This window comes from Phocoena sinus, chromosome 2 (assembly GCF_008692025.1).
Source record: "Phocoena sinus isolate mPhoSin1 chromosome 2, mPhoSin1.pri, whole genome shotgun sequence".
In the NCBI taxonomy this organism is placed as follows: domain Eukaryota; kingdom Metazoa; phylum Chordata; class Mammalia; order Artiodactyla; family Phocoenidae; genus Phocoena; species Phocoena sinus.
The window spans coordinates 140,555,317-140,577,094 of record NC_045764.1 but is presented as its reverse complement, the minus strand read 5'-3'; the positions used below and the strand labels follow the sequence as shown (position 1 = coordinate 140,577,094).

The 21,778-nt window shown below is 38.3% G+C and overlaps 1 protein-coding gene across 1 annotated transcript in view; it reads right to left on the bottom strand.

The window, feature by feature from the left end:
* The window catches only part of SYNE2 (spectrin repeat containing nuclear envelope protein 2), a 317,234-nt gene that overhangs the window by 221,517 nt on the left and 73,939 nt on the right, over nucleotides 1–21,778 (bottom strand). Inside the window, 4 exon segments of the mRNA XM_032621163.1 lie at nucleotides 7,575–7,712; nucleotides 9,803–9,904; nucleotides 11,769–11,869; nucleotides 17,681–17,877. Coding sequence (XP_032477054.1) covers nucleotides 7,575–7,712; nucleotides 9,803–9,904; nucleotides 11,769–11,869; nucleotides 17,681–17,877 — 538 coding nt within the window.

Genomic DNA, 21,778 nt, shown 5'->3' with positions numbered 1-21,778 from the left:
GGACCAGGGCACAAACCCGCGTCGCCTGAATCGGAAGGTGGACTCTCAACCACTGCGTGACCAGGGAAGCCCCAGAAAAAGCTTTTGACAAAATTCAACACCCATTTATGATAAAAGCACTCCAGAAAGTGGGCATAGAGGGAACCTACCTCAACATAATAAAGGCCATATATGACAAACCCACAGCAAACATCATTCTCAATGGTGAAAAACTGAAAGCATTTCCTCTAAGATCAGGAACAAGACAAGGATGTCCACTCTCACCACTATTATTCAACATAGTTTTGGAAGCCCTAGCCATGGCAATCAGAGAAGAAAAAGAAATAAAAGGAATACAAATTGGAAAAGAAGAAGTAAAACTGTCAGTGTTTCAGATGACATGATACTATACATAGAGAATCCTAAAGATGCCACCAGAAAACTACTAGAGCTAATCAAAGAATTTGGTAAAGTAGCAGGATACAAAATTAATGCACAGAAATCTCTTGTATTCCTATATACTAATGATGAAAAATCTGAAAGAGAAATTAAGGAAACACTTCCATTTACCACTGCAACAAAAATAAAATACCTGCAACAGAATAAAATACCTAACAATAAACCTACCTAGGGAGATAAAAGACCTGTATGTAGAAAACTATAAGACACTGATGAAAGAAATTAAAGATGATACAAACAGATGGAGAGATATACCATGTTCTTGGAAGAATCAATAATGTGAAAATGACTATACTACCCAAAGCAATCTGCAGATTCAATGCAATCCCTATCAAATTACCAATGGCATTTTTTACAGAACTAGAACAAAAAATCTTAAAATTTGTATGGAGACACAAAAGACCCCAAATAGCCAAAGCAGTCTTGAGGGAAAAAAGCAGAGCTGGAGGAATCAGACTCCCTGACTTCAGACTATACTACAAAGCTACAGTAATCAAGACAATATGGTACTGGCACAAAAACAGAATTATAGATCAATGGAACAAGATAGAAAGTCCAGAGATAAACCCACGCACCTACGGTCAACTAATAATCTATGACACAGTAGGCAAGGATATATAATGGAGAAAAGACAGTCTCTTCAATAAGTGGTACTGGGAAAACTAGACAGCTACATGTAAAAGAATGAAATTAGAACACTCCCTAACACCATACACAAAAATAAACTCAAAATGGATTAGAGACCTAAATGTAAGACTGGACACTATAAAATTCTTAGAGGAAAACATAGGAAGAACACTCTTTGACATAAATCACAGCAAGATCTTCTTTGATCCACCTCCTAGAGTAATGGAAATAAAAACAAAAATAAACAAATGGGACCTAATGAAACTTCAAAGCTTTTGCACAGCAAAGGAAACAATAAACAAGACCAAAAGACAACCCTCAGAATGGGAGAAAATATTTGCAAACAAATCAAGAACAAAGGATTAATCTCCAAAATATATAAACAGCTCATGCAGCTCAATATTAAAAAAACAAACAACCCAATCCAAAAATGGGCAGAAGACCTAAATAGACATTTCTCCAAAGAAGACATACAGATGGCCAAGAAGCACATGCAAAGCTGCTCAACACCACTATTAGAGAAATGCAAATCAAAAGTACAATGAGGTATCACCTTACACCAGTTAGAATGGGCATCATCAGAAAATCTACAAACAACACATGCTGGAGAGGGTGTGGAGAAAAGGGAACCCTCTTGCATTGTTGGTGGGAATGTAAATTGATACAGCCACTATGGAGAACAGTATGGAGGTTCCTTAAAAACTAAAAATAGAATCACCATATGACCCAGCAATCCCATTACTGGGCATATACCCGGAGAAAACCATAATTTAAAAATACACATGCACCCCAATGTTCATTGCAGCACTATTTACAATAGCCAGGTCATGGAAGCAACCTAAATGCCCATCAACAGACGAATGGATAAAGAAGATGTGGTACATATATACAAAGGAATATTACTCAACCATAAAAAGGAATGAAATTGGGTCATTTGTAGAGACATGGACGGACCTAGAGACTGTCACACAGAGTGAAGTAAGTCAGAAAGAGAAAAACAAATATCATGTATTAACACATATATGTGGAACCTAGAAAAATGGTACAGACGAACTGGTGTGCAGGGCAGAAATTGAGACACAGATGTAGAGAACAAACGTATGGACACCAAGGGGGGAACGCAGCAGGGGGTCGGGGGGTTGGCGTGATGAATTGGGAGATTGGGATTGACATGTATACACTGATGTGTATACAGTGGATGACTAATAAGAACCTGCTGTATAAAAAAATAAATTCAAAAATTCAAAATAAAAAAACACACACTCATTCATTCACTCATTGAGCAAATGTTTATGAATTGTGCTAAAAGCTGGGTATAAAGACACAGAAGGCTTCTGGAGTAGAGGAAGGACATGTGGTGGGGGGGGGTGGTCACACACCACAGAGGGCTGTGCAGCGGTTAGATGCCAATTAGATGTACACGGGGGGCAACATGGAGGCACCTTATTTAAATATATGTGTTCAAAACTGAAAGTAAGGAGCAGAATAAAATACAATATCAATTCACACAACCTAAAAATACGCGGACACATAAATACAATACTGCATTTTGCAAGGACACATAAAACAAAAAGATACACATTAAGCACAGCACAATGGCAGCCTAAGGAGAAAGAGGGATGGAAGGAGGGTATGGGGATAAAAGGAAGTAAACATAAAATTTAATAAAGGAATAAAAATAGGAGTATGGCCTTGCCCAGATCCATGTGTCATGAAGGCAAGAGTAAGTTTAACACAACCCTCCACATCTAAGGGTCAACCAGATAAATAATAGTCACAGCTCCTGCCTGAACCACCTAGTGGGGAAAGCAGACAAGGACACGGTTAACAGTTAAGTGTGGTCAGCAATATAAGAGAGCCAGGGCTTCCCTGGTGGCGCAGTGGTTGGGAGTCCGCCTGCCGATGCAGGGGACACGGGTTCGTGCCCCGGTCCGGGAAGATCCCACATGCCGCGGAGCGGCTGGGCCCGTGAGCCATGGCCGCTGAGCCTGTGCGTCCGGAGCCTGTGCTCCACAACGGAAGAGGCCACAACAGTGAGAGGCCCGCATGCCGCAAAAAAAAAAATAATAATAAGAGAGCCAGTGGGGAGGACTCCATGCTGATGATGAAAGTACGAGTTTTAAGTCTGTATTCTCTCTTACCATTATAGTTCTACTAGAGGAGTTGTCACTATTCTTAGAGTTAAATCACTTTTAGAGGAAAGAATAGGCAAAATTAGGTTATTTTTTAAGAATAGGTTTCTTTGATTCATTATTAATTCCTTGAAAAACATTCATTGGGTGCCCACTATATGCAGAGCAAAGTATCAAAAAAAACCTCATTAAACCAACAACCCAAGTACAAAGATGTTAAATGAGGACAAAGCTAGCCTCCTTTAAGGCAGTCAAATGGAACTATTTATAAACCAGAAACATTAAGTATTACAGTTTTTGCATTTTGTTTTGCTTTTTTTAGCATTATTGAGGTATAACGGACAAATAAAATTGTAAGATATTTAAAGTGTACATCATGGTGATTTGATATACATTTACATCATAAAAGGAGTCTCACCATCTAGTTAATTAACACTTCCATCATTTCACATATTTATCTTTGTTTGGGGAGGCAAGTACATTTAAGTTTTACTCTCTAGAAAATTTCAATGATATAATACAGTGTTATCACAATAGTCACCATGTTTTACATTATATCCTCAGACCTTATTCATCTTATAGCTGAAAGTTTGTTCCTGTTAACCAACTTCCCCCTATTTTCCACACACTCAGTCCCGGACAACCACTTTTCTACTCTGTTTCTACGAGCTTAACTTTGTTTTAAGATTCCACAAATAAGTGACACCATGTAGTATTTTGTTTTGCTTTAATTGCCTTGCAAGTTTATTTTCTCAAAAGGCGTAAGACAAAAGACAGCTCTACAATCCTAAATCATTAACTACATACCATTAAGCCTCCAGTCGGAAAAGAATGAAAAAATGTTTTCACTATTATGAATTTTAATATGAACAAGTTAGCATGTGTTTTTATTATATATATCTGAATTATCTGTGAGTTTCCCAAAAAATAAACAAACAAAAAACCCAGAAAACCGGCAAACGACTGAGCAAAAGAGAAGCTAAGAACGATACCTCTAACTCAGCTGTTATTCTTTTCACAACTGAAAGAAAGCTGTATATGTTTTGTATGAAACCGAATGTGGGCTTTCTGACTGCGGGCTGTACTCTATGCAGCAGTAGGAAGAGGAAAGATAGAAGGCGGTGCTTACCTTTCATTCCTCTCTTTCCACTCTTAACATAGAAAACTAGTTCTACACTTTCTTTCTCAGTGTTGGAAATTACCTTTGAATTTGGATGAAAATTTATATAAGATCTTGTCAGGTCAAAATAACGTAATGTGGCTATTTCCTATTGCAGGCTCAAAATGAAATCATTTATTAAGATGCTTTGAGATATCTGTGTCCTCAACCAATTGAACCAGAATATGTCTGGATGGTATTGACTGTTATACACGTGATGACTTTAAAATTAATAAGTTTCATTTTGCAATACCAAGAAAATGAGCAGCACTCTACCTACGGAACGGATTTTCAAACTACTATCAATTTGTAGCACTTAATCTTGCAAAATAGTTCTTTTAATGGTTTTTCTCATTATTTTGGGTGATTTTTCCAAATCACAGGCAGCAAAATTAGACCGCGTCTTTTTGGCCTGGAACAGCCTGAACTATACAGACAATATTTTCTTCCTCTCCTGTTTTGTTGAGGATTCGTAACAGAGAGTTCCTGCCCTTCACAGGGATCAGTTTTGTCAAACTGTGGTCAGAACAGGAGCTGAAATTGCAATGAGCACTGCCACTTGATGGGAAAATTTCTGAAGCTGCACTAGTTCTTCAAAAGTAGGGACTGAGGGCTTCCCTGGTGGCGCAGTGGTTAAGAGTCCGCCTGCCGATGCAGGGGATGCGGGTTCGTGCCCGGGTCCGGGAAGATCCCACATGCCGCGGAGCAGCTGGGCCCATAAGCCATGGCTGCTGAGCCCGCACGTCCCGAGCTTGTGCTCTGCAACGGGAGAGGCCACAACAGTGAGAGGCCCGCATACCGCCAAAAAAAAAAAAAAAAACAAACAAAAAAGTAGGGACTGAAAGGGTGGCTCTTTTAAGCCACTGTGCTAGTGTTTAACACACTATACAAATAGTATGATAAATATATTCTGAAAACAGGGTGTCGCTCTTGATGGCCAAGAAGCTTGAGCAGGAATTGGCAAACTTTTCCAGGACCAAAGAGTTTTTTTTTTTTTTTTTTTTTTTGCGGTACGTGGGCCTCTCACTGTTGTGGCCTCTTCCGTTGTGGAGCACAGGCTCGGGATGCGCAGGCTCAGCGGCCATGGCTCACGGGCCCAGCCGCTCTGCGGCATGTGGGATCTTCCCGGACCGGGGCATGAACCCGCGTCCCCTGCATCGGCAGGCGGACTCTCAACCACTGTGCCATCAGGGAAGCCCCAAAGAGTATTTCTGACTTACAAACTATACAATCTCTGTTGTAATTCTGTACTAAAAGTCATTTAATTAGCCATTTAAAATGAGCAAATTCTATGATATGTAAATTATACTTCAACAAAAATATTTAAAAAGAATGAAAGCAAAATAAAGACATTTAGACATCAAAGAAAACTAAGAGAATTTGCCATCCACAGATCTGCATTATAAGATAAGTTAAAGGACGTTTTTCAAGCTGAATGGAAATGAGTTCAGATGGAAACTCAAATCTCTAGGGAGGAACGAAGAACAATGGTAATGATAAATAGCTATATAGATATGAAAGACTAATTTTTCTCCTTAATTTCTTTAAAATACATGACTGTTTTGAACAAAAATGTATAACATGGTCTTGGGGACTTTAAAACATGTTTGTGTCATATATATATTTATATATAAAGCAACTAAGCATAAAAAATGAGAGATTTGATTGCAAGACTTCCACATATTATAAGTTGTACAACAACTTAGAAGTTGTAGAAATTTAAGTACACTATAAAAATTTTATAATGTGGGCTTCCCTGGGCGCAGTGGTTGAGAGTCCGCCTGCCGATGCAGGGGACGTGGGTTCATGCCCCGGTCTGGGAAGATCCCACATGCCACGGAGTATCTGGGCCCATGAGCCATGGCTGCTCAGCCTGTGCTTCCGGAGCCTGTGCTCCGCAACGGGAGTGGCCGCAACAGTGAGAGGCCCGTGTAACGCAAACAAATAAACAAAACAAAACAAAAAAAATGTATAATGTACATTGTAATCACAGTAAAAATTTGAAAGAGGTAGAGCCAAAAAGCCAATAGATAAATTAAAACGGAATTCTAAAAATATTAACATAATCTAGAACAAGGCAGGAAAAGAAAGAATAGAGATACAAAAAACAGAGGGAATAAACAGAAAAAAAGCATAAGATGGTAAATCCACATCGAACCATAACAATAATTACATTTAATATTAACTGTCTAAACCCTCGAGTGAAAAGGCAAAGATCGTCAGAGTGGATAATAAAGCAAGATCCAACCATATGCTATCTACAAGAGATGCACTTTAAATATAAAGACTCAAATAGGTTGAAAGTAAATGAAGGAAAAAGATGTGCCACACAGCCAGCACAGGAAGAACGCAATTATCATACTGATATAAGATCAAGTAGACATGAAGAAAAACAGTCTTCCCAGAGATAAACAGGAATATTTCATAATGGTAAAAGTGTTGATTCACGAAGACATAACAATCATAAATGTACACACCTAATAACAAAGTCTTAAAATACATGATACAAAATTTGACTAAATTAAAGGAAGGATTCCACAGATTTTAATAGGTCTCTCTCAGAAATTGATAGAATACCTAGACAAAATGTCAGTCAAGACAGAGATAATCTGAATGCTACCAACCACCTTGTCTTAATTGATATTTATAGAATACTATATCCAATAACTACAGAATACATGTTCCTTTCAAGTGCAAATAGCATATATATATATATATATATATATATATATATATACACACACACACACACACACATTATCCTGGGCCATAACACAAGACTCAATAAATTTAAAATGACTGAAATCATACAGATATATTCAGACACACATACACACATTCATCATTACACATTCTCTCTGGGTTTGTCCCTACCCACTTCAAGCATCTATTGATAGTGATACATGGTACTGGTCCAAAGCAGAGAGGAGGTTGCATGTCAATCAGAATATGGATAATCTACTACGGCAAACCAAGAATTGATGGCAAATATAAAAACTTTGGATAAGCCTGCAATTTCTCTAAACAGAATGTTATAAATTGCTATTTCAATATCAACCATTACCCAAATGAGATCATGGAGAAAATATAACGCTCTCCCAACTTTCTGATGAAGCATCTACTCTGTCTTTTACAGAATTCCTCATGAAAGTTTAAAGTTCTCATCCAACAAACAAAGCTGCCCCGTGAAAATGTTCTAATCAACACAACGCAGTAACCTGGTAGTTGAGACGATCCCAGGCTTCTCTCAACTGTAACTGATCTTCATTCAGCTCATCTAGATTCCTTGTTATCGACAGGACATCCAGAAAGGGTTTTTTTTCTTCATTGAATGACTCCAAAAAGGACAGCAGCCTCTACAATTAGAAGGGTATTTTAAAGACTGAAATGTTTAAACCAGTTTATAAAATGTAATTTGCTATTTGCAGGTCAATAGTTGTAGGTTATATTTAAACTTTTACTTAGATAAAGGTAAAATTCCCTGAATTTAGGATCCTCTCACCAATCCAGTTTCTTTCTTCAGTGCACCCTCATGATCTGGGTGCCCTTATAGTGACATAGGTCACAGCTTGCGTCTCATGGCACTATGGTTGGATTTCTACTGGAATAGGGCAGCAAGGCCACCCAGCTCTAGAGGACAAATCATAATGCCCCATGGAAAATGTGAGTTTGTCCTCCCCAAATATGTGTTCACAACAAAATAAGAATGAGTAGAAGTGAGAATTATATGACAGCAGTCATCATGTATATATGGTTTTTGAAGTCTCCATGATTAACTAAGCTTGAGCCATTCTTCCCAAGTCATTTTATACAAACTTTAGAATATACTTTGTCTTTGCCCTCAAAAATTTAATAAATAAAGCTTTTCTTGGTTTGTATTTGTGTGAAATATTGGTGCTTGAGTCATCAATTCCATAACTGTTATTTAAGATTACCAATAATCATTGGCCGCATTTCTAATTAAATTTTGTGAACAAACTAAGGGATAAGTAATCTGATTCTTTCTGAGAGTTAAAATAACTTCATAAAGCCTTTCATTTAAGAAACCTGAATCTGTGGTACATTAGTAAATGAAAGACAAGTGAGAGCAAGGCACTTCCTGTGAACGCTGAGCGCCTTGTCAATGAAAAAAATTTCAGGCCAGAGCTAAGAGGCAAAAAGCACAAGCAGCCTATGCAGTTCAGAAAAAAGGAAGATGAGAATGTCTTCCTTCCCTGATGACTCCAAACCTAAAAGAATGGTGTGGCGAGCAAGTCACACAATCCACCGAACGTTAGTGTAGGAAACACTGGATTCATCCGACTCCCTCTCTTTACCAATGTGGGGGATGAAGGTCTAGAAGTGCTAAGTGCTGTGTAGGCCCAGGAGTGTATCTCCTCCTTATTCAGGGTGGAGACCAGGTGAGGGGCACAGTGTTGCACAGACTGGGTTCTAAGAAAGAAGACTGTGGAGCCCTCACTTTGGCTCCTGATAGTATCTTTCAAACTGGTGTGGGGAATAACTGCTTTCCCTGGAGAAGCATCAGGACTAAAGAGAGCTAGGGCTTTGAATCTAGACTTCATTCCAATCCCACCTCTACCTTTCGGTAGCTATATAACTTCAGATAAATCACTTAGTCCCTCTAGGTGTTGTTTGTCTTCATCTGTAAAACTGGAATAACCATGCCATACTCAGCAAGATGCTGTAACCTGGAAAATGCTTGTCAGCAGGTGCCTGATATATAGCAAATGTTCAATACATGGTGACAGTAACAGTTGTCATTACTCCCAAAGGACATTTTGGTTGAAGCCCTGAACTGTAATTCTGGGACGGCTCCATTTCTGATTTCCTAATCTTTTTCCCTTCAATATTCATTCTGAAAGGCATGTTCTGCTCTAGACCTGGGATTGGAAAACGTGTACTATAAGATAAGCAAGATAGCAAACATCTTGGGCTTTGTGGGCCATATGGTCTCTGCTGTAACTATTCAACGATGTGGTGAGAATGCAGCCACAAACAATACTTTAATGGGCATGGCTCACATATAATATATACTATAATATATAATATAATATATAATACCTAAGATAATGTATCCAATAACAATGTATTTACAAAAACAGGTGCTGGGGCCCAGAGACCAGTTTGCCAGTCCCCACTCTAAAACCTTACTACTCAAAGTTCTCTAAGGACCACCAGCAATCAGCACCATCTGGGAGCTTGTGGGAAATGCAGAGTCTCAGGCCCCATCCCAGAACTACTGAGTTAGAATCCGCATTTTAACAAGATTCCCCAGGTGATTCCTATGCACATTAAAATTTGAGAAGCTCAGTCCTTCTAACTCAACACTAAAACTTGGAGTTAATTTAGTATTTAAACAATTAACTCTGAAAGTTTTTTTCTAAAAACATCCTACTCTTCCCCAAGAGTAAACTACAAATAAATTACTGTTTAAAGTCATACTTACTTCATACTTGTTACAGTAGGTCTCATTTTCTGAATCCGTTAGCATTTTCTGTAGCTTTTTCTCTTGCAGAGTTAACCAGACCTTAGCATCTTTCACCTTTCCCTGTAATTCACACACACACATTTAAAACTCTAGCCTAAATATACTTTGTGATTTTTTTAAACAATAAAATTAACAACTTCAAACATCAGTGAAATAGTGTAATCACTACACACCAATGACTCATTGTGCCCAAGAGGAATTTTGCCTGTTCATGTAACACCTTAAATTTTAAAATGGGTTGAAACTACCATCTGAATATAACGTGCTAAAGAAACAGGGCAAGCAAGCCCCTATTTTTTTGGCTTACCCACTTGTATTATTCTTCAATTTTAGAGAACATTATTCTAAATTATTTATTTATAGTAGGCATTTCAGAATACTGCTTTCCAATAAATCTAAACATGGGTTAAGAGATGTTTACATCTACTAAATATACTGACATCAAAAATACCTTGAACAATTTAAAGATCCTAAAAATAACACTACTAAAAGCTTTGGTTAAGCTATCCTATGGAATTGGGCAACAATTATTTCTTCTTTAGATTCCTGTTTAGGCGGTAAGCTTGCACGCATTTGGAGGCAAATTTTACTGGCGGAGGATAAAGCAAAAGAAATTGCATCTTATTTCCATTCTCCTTTAACCTTCCTTTACTTTTTTCTTTCTATTAAGCAACAGTGCTTTCTATATATTTTTGCAACTGATTTCATGGACAGTTGAATTTTTAGTTTTATTTTTTGATAAGAAAATTAATTAGAAAAGAGGAGCTCCTCAGCAGGTCAGAAATAAGTGAAGTGCATTATAAGCCCGTGTCTCAGCTTGAGTCTCTCTTCCAGAGTCAGCAACAATCTGGCTTGGTGCCTCAAACATAACAGTTGGAAAAACACAGGCCTAAATTTTATGTCAAAGCAAATGTGATAATATGACTACATGTTTACATGTCTGAGGAAGTAGTTTAAATTTTAAAATAATATTCAAAAACATTTTACTAAACTCACAGCACTCATTTATCTTTATAGATGCAGAAAAAATGTTTATTTTCAGCTCAGTGATTTTTAAGAAATTTCCACCCACAACATTTTGTGTAACTGACTGAAAGTCAAAGGAAAAAACTGAATAAACAAATGGCAGTCTGATGGTAATTCAACAGTATCTCAACAAACAAGGATTAAGAGTGGAACACAATGCTTCTGTTTATATGGATTATATGATTCCATTTATACTAAGCTAAAGAACAGGTAAAATGGAAATATGCTAAAATTAGATTGTGATGATGGTTGCACAACTATGTAAACATACTAAAAACCATTGATCGTAAATTTTAAATGATTTAATTTACAGTATATGAATTGTATCTCAATAAAGCTGATAAAAATTACAATAGACAAAAATCCGATTTATCTCTAGACTTTTTTAAAAGCCTGCTAAACTTAATTTGTCCTATATAGTATGTATCTAAATGCTGTTTTAGATAATTCAACAAAGTTTAATGAACTACCACTTTTAACTTTAAAAAAACAAGCAAAACTAATCTATAGTGAAAGAAATTGGAATATTGGTTGCTTCAGGTGGAGTACAGACAGAAGACAGGCACAATGGAACAATCTGGGTAACAGAAATGTTTTACATCATGATTAAAGTATGGTTATATGAGGTATGCATTTGCCAAAACTCATTGAACTGTACATTTAAGTTCTGTGTGCAAATTATGCCTCGATGCTAAAAATTAAACTATTAGTAGGGTACAAAAAGAATGAGCTTGATTTGTACTTATAAAGACATACCTGTTTTTTGCCAAAACTCATTGCCAAAACTCATTGAACTGTACATTTAAGTTCTGTGTGCAAATTATGCCTCGATGCTAAAAATTAAACTATTAGTAGGGTACAAAAAGAATGAGCTTGATTTGTACTTATAAAGACATACCTGGGCTTTATCTCCAGTCCCAGGTGCAGCCTTTGAATACTGCAGAAACTGTGCCACATAGGTCATGATTGACTTTTCATCAGGATTAACAACATCCACATCTGCAAGATATGCCACACTATCAATCAGCTATAAGTGTGATTTACTATAATTAATACTCAAGAACAGTATTGAAATGAACTTGAAATGAACCAAAGCAGTCGAACAGCCAAGCAATCTCTGCTCACTCATCCTTGCACCAAGGTTATGCAGTGGTTAAGAGCTTAGATCTAGAGTGAGATGGAGCTGGGTTGAATCCTGGCAGGAGTATTGCACAGCCTCAGTTTCCTAATAATAAAATGTCACTGTACACGTTGTATGTATGAGGGCATGAGTGGTCAGGGAGGGTGGTAGGAGTAAGGTAAGCCTGTCTCTTTCTGGTGACACTGTGCAGAAAGTCCTCCAGGAATGCAGAAACACAGAGCAACTGGAATCCACTCCTGACACATTGGTCTCAGCATTGTGCAGTAAAGCATTTCCAAAAGTATATGTTGTACAGAAGATTTGTTCGAGACATCCACAAGATTTTATTCATTCATTTGTGGAGCAAATACATTTACTGAGAGCCTTCTATGGACCAATCTTTGTTTTGCATTAAAAGAGCCCATGGTGAAATAAATTTGGAAAATGCTGATTTAAACAAAGTTAAAAATATTATAAATTAATTATGTACAGAACTTCTCCAGGCATATAATAAATTAAGTAGATCACAAAGAAGAGATTACAATAGGTTACAGACAAAATGAACACATAATTTGGGGATGTCTTTTGCTACGACACCAAAACAACCAATGACGATACTGAGAAGGAAATCTGTGTTTATTTATTAATTCTGTTAAATTCAATTCAACACATATTTATAGAGAGCCAACAAATGCAGGTCACAAGCAGGATATGTAAGACTCAGTCCTTGCCCTTACGGGCTTATGTTTCATCCCTTCATTCAGCAAGTAGATGCTAGACCCTTGAGTAGATGCTAGATGCCTTAAGACATTACCTGCCCCTTGAGGAGCTTGCAGTTAGGAGAAAAACAAATACAACACACTATGCGTGCTTTAGCAAGCATGTTTGCTGGGCCCAGTGAGTGCTCTAAGTCAGTTGAGGGAGGAATTGAATCTAATCTATAACCAAATGATAAAATCCAAGGCAGTAAGCACATTAAACACATCAATAAAGAGGTGGGAGTAGGGATTCAATAAAGAAAGGATCCCTAAGAGTTAAGTTATTCTATCTTTTATTGAAAAAAGTATAAATATCAAGAGATACATAAAATGATACTGGCTTAGCTGGATACCTCTCTTTTAAATTTTCTCATTGTATATGAGGCTATGCATAATGATTAAATGTGTTAACAAAATTGTGTCAAAAGATAATTCCCTTATTCAAGTATGACTGCAGTATTTGGTTTGCATAAATAATCATGATGGGGATTTCCCTGGTGGTCCAGTGGTTAAGAATACACCTTCCAATGCAGGGGACGCAGGTTCAATCCCCAATCGGTGAACCAAGATCCCACATGCCTCAGGGCAACTGAGCCCGTGCGCCCCACAGCTACTGAGCCTGCATGCTCTAGAGTCTGCTCACCGCAAAAGCCCGCACACTGCAATAAAAGATCCTGCATGCCACAATGAAGATCCCGCGTGCCGCAACTAAGACCTGACGGTGCCAAATTAATTAATTAATTAAAAAAATAAAAACTAAAAAAAAGGTCCCCCCTCTCTTTAAAAGAAAAAATCATCATGTATTTCATGTTTTTGAGCTTTTAAGCTACGTAAAATGAATTATGGGCCATCATTTATAAAGTGGAAATTTGTTTTCATTAAATTGCCTGTTCTACTAGTTGCCTAGTTATTTTCACATACTAAAATAGAGAAAATAGTTTACACTAATAATAAAGACTTGGTGAATCACGATGAAAGAAGTATTAAAAGAAAACACAGAAATAGCGAATAGAATACAGCATGGGGGGAAATGAAGAAATTTTGAAAAGATAATGAAAAGACAAAAAGGTTCTTTCCTTTTTGGACAAAAAAAAGGGGGGGGAGGGAGAAAAAACAAAGAGATGGGGGAAAGTTAAACGAGCAGAATTATTAACAAGCAACATGAAGCCAAACTAATGACAAACCTGATATACAGAAACATGGAATCATTAGGCTAACTGTGCACTTGGGAATATCACATAATTAACTCATAAAAACAACTGAGGTCCAAAAAGTCTAGAAACCAGTAGCAACAAGCACACCTAGCACCCAGATCTTGGTTTCTAATACCATTCTTCAGGAAAAGGAACCAGGGCTCTTGGAGGAATGGTTGATCCAAGACTACAGTAGGAAGTATACAAGATGAGCCTGGAGCATCTTGTAGTGCCAAAACAAACAAGCCAACCCCACACTGAGGATATGTCAAAGGAGCACAGGAGCCGACTAAAAGAGCTCTCAATAGCCAAAACTCGGAGGTATAAAAAAGATTTTTTTTAATTTGAGCAATAAAATAAACAAAGTAGCATTGGATTATAACCCAAAGTATAAAAAAAAAATCCATGAATCTACACTGATACAAATAAACAGTTGGATAAGTAAATAAATGGAGGAGAATAGACAAATGTCCTGTGCAGAATTCCAAACAATTTATGTAGCTAACCTGCCCTCAAGGAGAGTGAGCATAACTCTCCTAAGTGTGGGCTGTGCACAGTGACTTCCCTCCAAAGAGTACAGTATGGAAAGGGGGGAAACAAAGAGTAACTTCACAGTGGGGAAACCTGACAAACACTATCTCAGCCAGGCGATCAATGTCAACATCAACAGTGATGTCAAGTTGGCATTAAGAGAAAAAGCATAACACAAATTCCAGCATCTACAAAATACCTGACCAGTAATCCTCAAAACTGTCAAGCCATCAAAAACAAAAAAAAATGGTCTGAGAAATTGTCAGTCAAGAGGAGCCCAAGGAGACATGATGACTAGATGTAATGTATCCTGGATGGGATCCTGAAGAGAAAAGGGGCATTAGGGGAAAACAAAGAAAATGCCTTTATTATATCAATACTGGTTCATTAATATAAGATGTATTAATGTAAGATGCTAACAATAGGGAAAATTTGGTGTGGGGTACATGGGAACCTACTGTACTGTCTTCCCAACTTTCCTATAAATCTAAAACTGTCCTAAAAAATAAAGTATATCTAAAAATAAAAAAATTTTGTTATTATTTTTAACAATAAATGCTGCAACATGGATGAACTTTGAACATTCTGCTAATTTAAAGAAGCCAGGGGCTTCGCTGGTGGCGCAGTGGTTAAGAATCCACCTGCCATTGCAGGGGACATGGGATCGAACCCTGGTCTGGGAAGATCCCACATGCTGCGGAACAACTAAGCCCGTGCGCCACAACTACTGAGCCCGCGTGCCACAACTACTGAAGCCCGCGTGCCTAGATCCTGTGCTCTGCAACAAAGAGAAGCAACCGCAGTGGGAAGCCCGAGCACCGCAACGAAGAGCAGCCCCCACTCATGCAACTAGGGAAAGCCCGCGTGCAGCAACAAAGACCCAACTCAGCCAAAAGTAAATAAATAAATTTATTTAAAAAAAAAAAACCCACTCACAAAACACCACATATTGTATGATTCCATTCATGTTAAATTTCCAGAATTGGCAAATCTATAGAGACAGAAAGTAGATTAGTGGTTGCCTAGGGCTGTGTGGGGGGATGGGGGATGGGGGAAATGGGGAGGGACTGCTAATGGGCTCGGGGTTTATTCTGGGGGGTCATGAAAATGTTCTAAATTTGATTATGATGATGGTGGCAAAATTTTGTGAATATACTAAAAACCATTCAATTGTACAGTTAAATAGGTAAACTGTATGGTATGTGAATTATATCTCAATACAGCTATTTAAAACCAGAAAGGTTAAGTGACAAAGCGACAGTCAGTCAGTGGTGTGCTCACACCAGCTTGAGAGAGCTGATTGTTTAACAATTGACTTATGAAACTGCTGAAAATTTAACATAGTCAGCATTAAAAGTTAAATTCTGGGGCTTCCCTGGTGGCGCAGTGGTTGAGAGTCCACCTGCCGATGCAGGGGACACGGGTTCATACCCCGGTCCAGGAAGATCCCACATGCCGTGGAGCAGCTGGGACCGTGAGCCATGGCCGCTGAGCCTGTGCGTCCGGAGCCTGTGCTCCGCAACGGGAGAGGCCACAACAGTGAAAGGCCCACGTACCGCAAAAAAAAAAAAAAAAAATTTAAATTCTATAAATGCACAATTACATAAATTATATTAAAACAAAGGTAATAAATACTTAAAACTCATCACTTCCCAAGTATTTCACTGCATTTTACTACTATCCACACCTCTAAGGTTATGTCTATTGTATCTGTATGATAGAAATAATATATAATGGTGTGCTTCTGTGCATCTTTTCCCAATGTATTCAGTGACTTGACACTGGTGGCAAGATTTATACCACAGAAAATCAGCAGATGAGGGCTTGACTTGCTGTTTTGTTGAGTGCCAAGAAAAGGATGGAGATATTGTTGACAATGCAGGTTAATCTTAAAAGTGCGTCCTGTCTATAGCTGTCAAATTGTGAGTGGAACAAAAATCGAATTCTTCCAGTATTCTCCCAGCAAAGAAGTCATTCACGTCACAGAAGAACAAGTGCAGCTCTGACATACCTCTTTGCTGTTACACTTATTCATTAATGCAAAGGAAGTTATCCACCAACACGCATGTCAGAACTGCACTGGTTCAGCAACTGCAACCTTAAGTTGGCTACAGATCGATAGAAGAGTTTGGCAATCATCAACGAAAGCATTTGGGGGCTATATGGAAGTTATAATAAAGTGTATCATATATTTTATTATTATTTGTAAACTGTGTGCTACACATCATTTATGTTTGTAAAATTTATAATAGACATGTATATGTACACACACACACTGTTTCAGAGAGCCTAACATTAAACATTGACCTACACACCCCTGTTGTAGAGCTGAGACTAGAATTTGTATCTCTTGACCTGTTAGTTCATTATAACTTTCACTAATCCTACCTGCCTTTTTTATGACCTTACTGGGTTTTTGGGGTTTTTTTAACAAGCTTTGGGTAAATTATGAAACAACACAATCCAAAGTAAAGTTCTTTTCCAGAAGAATTGAATTATTTAAATCTTAATTTTATGAAGTTAAAGTATAACCTGATAATTATCTCTTTGAATATAGCCAGTATTTAGGATTTCGCTAATGTTGTTAACAATCCAACAAAATTATTATTATTTTGGCCGCTTCGTGCGGCATGCAGCGTGCAGCACGTGGGATCTTAGTTCCCCAACAAGGGATCAAACCTGCACCCATTGGAAGCGCACAGTCTTAACCACCGGACCACCAGGGAAGTCCCTAACAATCCAACAAAACTGATTTAGCACAATCAATGGTAAAGCTGAGCCAGCCATAGAGACAGAAACAGAAAAAGCAGTTTCTGTCCTCACAGAGGCTCAGCTTTAACTAGGGGGAGGGAATAGGAAAGGGGACATAGATAACCCACTCAAAGAAATATCTTACTTGAGATATTTTAGAAAAGAATAATAGAATCAAGGAGGACGAAATATAGAACACAATAAAAGAAAATTAAGACAAAGACTCAAAATTATTCCCCAAAACAGCATCGTTTGGTTGCAGCTGTGACATCCTCCCTGCAATTACTGAGGTTAACTAACTGGCAGGAATGCTTAATTTCATGAAACTTAATAAAGGGTTTAAAGTTAAACCCTTCAGGACGAAAATATAATGCTGTTATGTTTGCTCATATGTGGGTACTGTTTTCAAATCCACTTCACACTGGACATTGCTTTACAAAGAAAGAAGCTTCTTTACCTTCTGGTTCCAGCATTTTGGGGATTTTTAATTCTCTTTCTGCAATTCTGAAGGCCTCTTTCAGATTGTCTCTGTTGGATCTATGCTTCACACTCTTCATGTCGATCAGGTCTGGTCGCAAGCCATGAATGACAGCCAAAAAAGCCATCCCATTTCTCCAGCTTGCCTTAAAATCTGTCACACTGACAGACTCAAACCTATGACAAAAGAATAAAAACACGATAAACACTATCTAAAAGACTATATCAGAGCACCTCCACTCTATTCATCAGGAATTAAAACTAATTTCTGCCAATCACATAAATCGAATTAATCCTTCTAGGAAAATATTTTATTTGAACCATGGGGTCAAATTAAAGTAAAATGCCAAGTGTGATGAGGCTCACGACGCTCTGGGGCACTGCTTCTCAAAGCGTGGCCCCGGCAGCAGCAGCGTCACGTGGCTGTAGGTGCCCGAAAGGCAAATTCTCAGGCCCAACCCCAGGTCCACTGAATCACACTCTGGAAATGCACCTGAAATCTGTCTTACGAGCCCTTCACGTGACAATTCTCACTCGAGTTTAATGCTCTTCATTCAGCAATCCGTTGGCTCAAGACTAAGCTGGGCCTCTACAAACTGCTAAATTCCTTTCACTAGAGGGACTAATTTTATTTCTCACTGGAAACAATTAAATGATACATTGTGCCAAGTCAGTGGCCAATAGCTCATTGGATAGATAGACCTTGTCACTCCTCTGCTTAGAACCGGTCATCAGGAATGAATGCATAAACAAAATGTGGTACATTCATACAATAAAATATCATTCAGCCCTAAAAAGTAAGGAAATTCTGAGATATGCTACAACATGGATGAAACTTAAAGATATTATGCTGAATGAAATAAGCCAATCACAAATGGACAAATGTTATATGATTACACTCTCTTAAGGTACCAAACAGAGTGAAATTCACTGATAAAGAAGGTAGACCTCTGGTGGCCAGGGGAAGGCTGAGGGGAAGGAGGAATAGGGAGGGGAGGTGTTAAACAGAGTTTCAGTTTTGCAAGATGAAAAAAGCTCTGCAGACAGATAGCAGTGATGGTTACACAACTGTGAATGTACTTAATGTCACTGAACTGTACTCTTAAAAACTGTTAAAGTGGTAAATTTTGTTCTATGTATATTTTATCATAATAAAAAAGTTATTTAAAGAAAACCCATCATTGCTTGTCATTATATTTAGAATAACATCTCACACTCTGGCCCACAAGGCCAGACAAGCTTTGCTTCCGGCTTACCTCTCCCACCTTTGCATCTCCCCTCTCTTACAATGTTGCAGTATGTGGCTAGACCACACTGACTCCATTTTGTCAGCTCCATCTTAGGCCCGCAGTCCTACCCGCCTGTTCTCTCTGCATGACTGAGCTTTAGCCTGCTCACGAGGAATGTGCCTAAGCCAGATAAGTTCCCCATCAACTTTTACCCCTGCCTTCATCTGATATGAAAACTGCAAGAATGCCTTTTGCTGACACAGATGGTTAATGGTCATGAGACCCCAGGGAGAGGAAAAACCCCTGGTTCCTGTTGGTGCAGACATACTTCTCCCTTCACAGTCAGATTCTGTTTTAGCTTTGGCCCCTTTAAATCTCCCTGTACCCCTTTTGAGGGCAGGGAGCACAGCTCTGAATGCCTCTGGATCCTTGTCTGCCTGATCCTGCCTGTAAGTTACCCACAATAAATTTCATAACTGCACTTTATGGAGTGCCTGTTTCATTCTTCAGCCTTAAAGTTCCTTCTCAGTTCAGAGAATATTATTCAATATCTCCACCTTCCAACATGCAGTAACATTGGCTTCATTTCTGCTTCTCCACAGCCTTTTTAATCCTTCTGCCTGGACACTCTTTCTCCCAGAGATTCATACACCTAAAGCCTTCTCCTTCAGGTCTCAGCTCAAAGGTCTCCTCTTCAGAAAGGCGTACACACTACTATATGTAAAATAGATAACCAACAAGTACCTACTGTATAGCACAGGGAACCATATACTCAATATCTTGTAATAACCTATAATGGAAGAGAATGTAAAAAAAGAATATACATATTTATATATATATATGTATAACTGAATTACTTTGCTGTACATCTGAAACTAACACAACATTGTAAATCAACTATATTTCAATAAAAATTTTTTTAAAAAAGAAAGGCACTCCATGACCACCTACCAAGGGCACCCTCTTCCTATCCTTGACATTCTCAACCATATCATAAGTCCTTCCTAACTTTACAGCCAACTATAATTATCAAATTTATTCATGTGCCTCTCCCACTAGGGTGCAAGCCCCTTGAGAACAGGGGCCCTTTCTTTCTTGCCCATCATGTTAGACTCACCCACCCTGCAAACAGTGCCTGACATAAAAAGGTGCTTAACATATATATCTCAAACCACTCAATTTGTGTTCAACAAGAGATCACTGAATATTTTGTAAAAGCATATAGTAGCCTACAAAGTGTGGGAAATATTCGAGAACAACCATAGTTTCCTTTAATATCCCATAAAAACACAAGGAAATTCAATGGACTAATTTAAGTATATATCAAAAGTATACATGATAAAAGCTACTCAAGAAATAATCTGCTTCAGATGACCTGGGCTTTCCTGGATCCCTTAGGAAAAAAGTCTAAACTATGATTATGACAAATTACATAGTAAGCAGTGACTTTCGTGTCGTTTAACAAACACTTATATGGTGCCCGTTGTGTCCAGAAACTGTTGCAAATGTTTTTTTTAAAAAAAACACAATTCTTGTAAAGCACATAATAACCCTATGAAGTAAGTGTTAAGTATTGTCCACGTTTTATGATTAAGGAAACTTGAACACAACGAGATTAAGTGTCTAAGCCTACCAGTTAGAAAGTGCTGGGAGCCAGAACTCAAAACCTGGTATTCCAGCTTCAGCATGCGCGTGTAAGTACTCAACTAAATTGATGGCTATGGGGGGGGCAGTGGGGCTGAAAGCGGGGCCGGACCCGCCAGAGCGCTAAGGGGGCCAGAGCCGGCTCAGGGCCGACCAGCAGACACCGCACTCCATACAGCACCAGGCTGGGAACTCAGCTCTGCCCTGAGGGGCCAAAACAAGTGCCACACAGAACGTGCTACTGCTACTGCTACTGCCGGGCCTTGGAGAGGGCGGGGCTGGCTCCAGAGTGACTGGTAGGGTCTAGACTCATGCAGACATCACAAATTGGGGCCCAATTCATCTCCTTCAGAAATAAAAAAAATACCACATATTTCTTACAATATAGCCTTACATCTGAGCCCTAGAGAATCACAGAGTATTCAAACAAAAGTCACCCAGTAATACCACCAATGACAGCCAAAACTACAATAAACTCCTGATGAAATACTTAAGAATTACCTACTACATCTTAATACGTTTAGCATAAGCTCTATAGTTGAAAAATAAGGATGGACATGGGGAAAAGGTAAACCTTGGTAAAATATATGGACTTTGAAAGGGTTTGAAGCATATTTAAGCATAAGTGAAACAAATCTGAATATGGTGTAATAATGATTTTCACACATGCTATATTTTGGATTTTAAAAATTTAGGAAACTGAAGTAAAATCATCTCCAGGAAATTCAAGAAAAAGTTCATTTAATATACTTAAAACCTGTAAGATATGCACGTATATTTGTGTCCCCTCACAGAATACAGAGGATGAATGACAACTACAGAAAGGTAAGGCAGAAATTAACATGTTAGCCTTTCATTAGGAAGCAGTTACTCAGAAGCCCAACATTTGAGAGGGCTTAGCAACATTTTTATGCCTCTGTTTATCTGGACAATGCTATGATGTGACAAAGAACACCTTTTGAACTCTATAGGTCTTTTTGTGGTGGATCTCCTGCATCCTAATTCCTTATTTTCCTAAACTCCATCCAAGCAGTTGGCTAAATTGAAAAAGTAAACATATCCCAAGAGCAGAAAACATTTTCCTATGTAAAAAAGAAATTATAGTGGGAGGAATTAGGAGACTGGGATTGACACTATGTATAAAACAGACAACTGATGGGAACATACTGTATAGCACAGGGAACTCTACCAAGTGCACTGTGGTA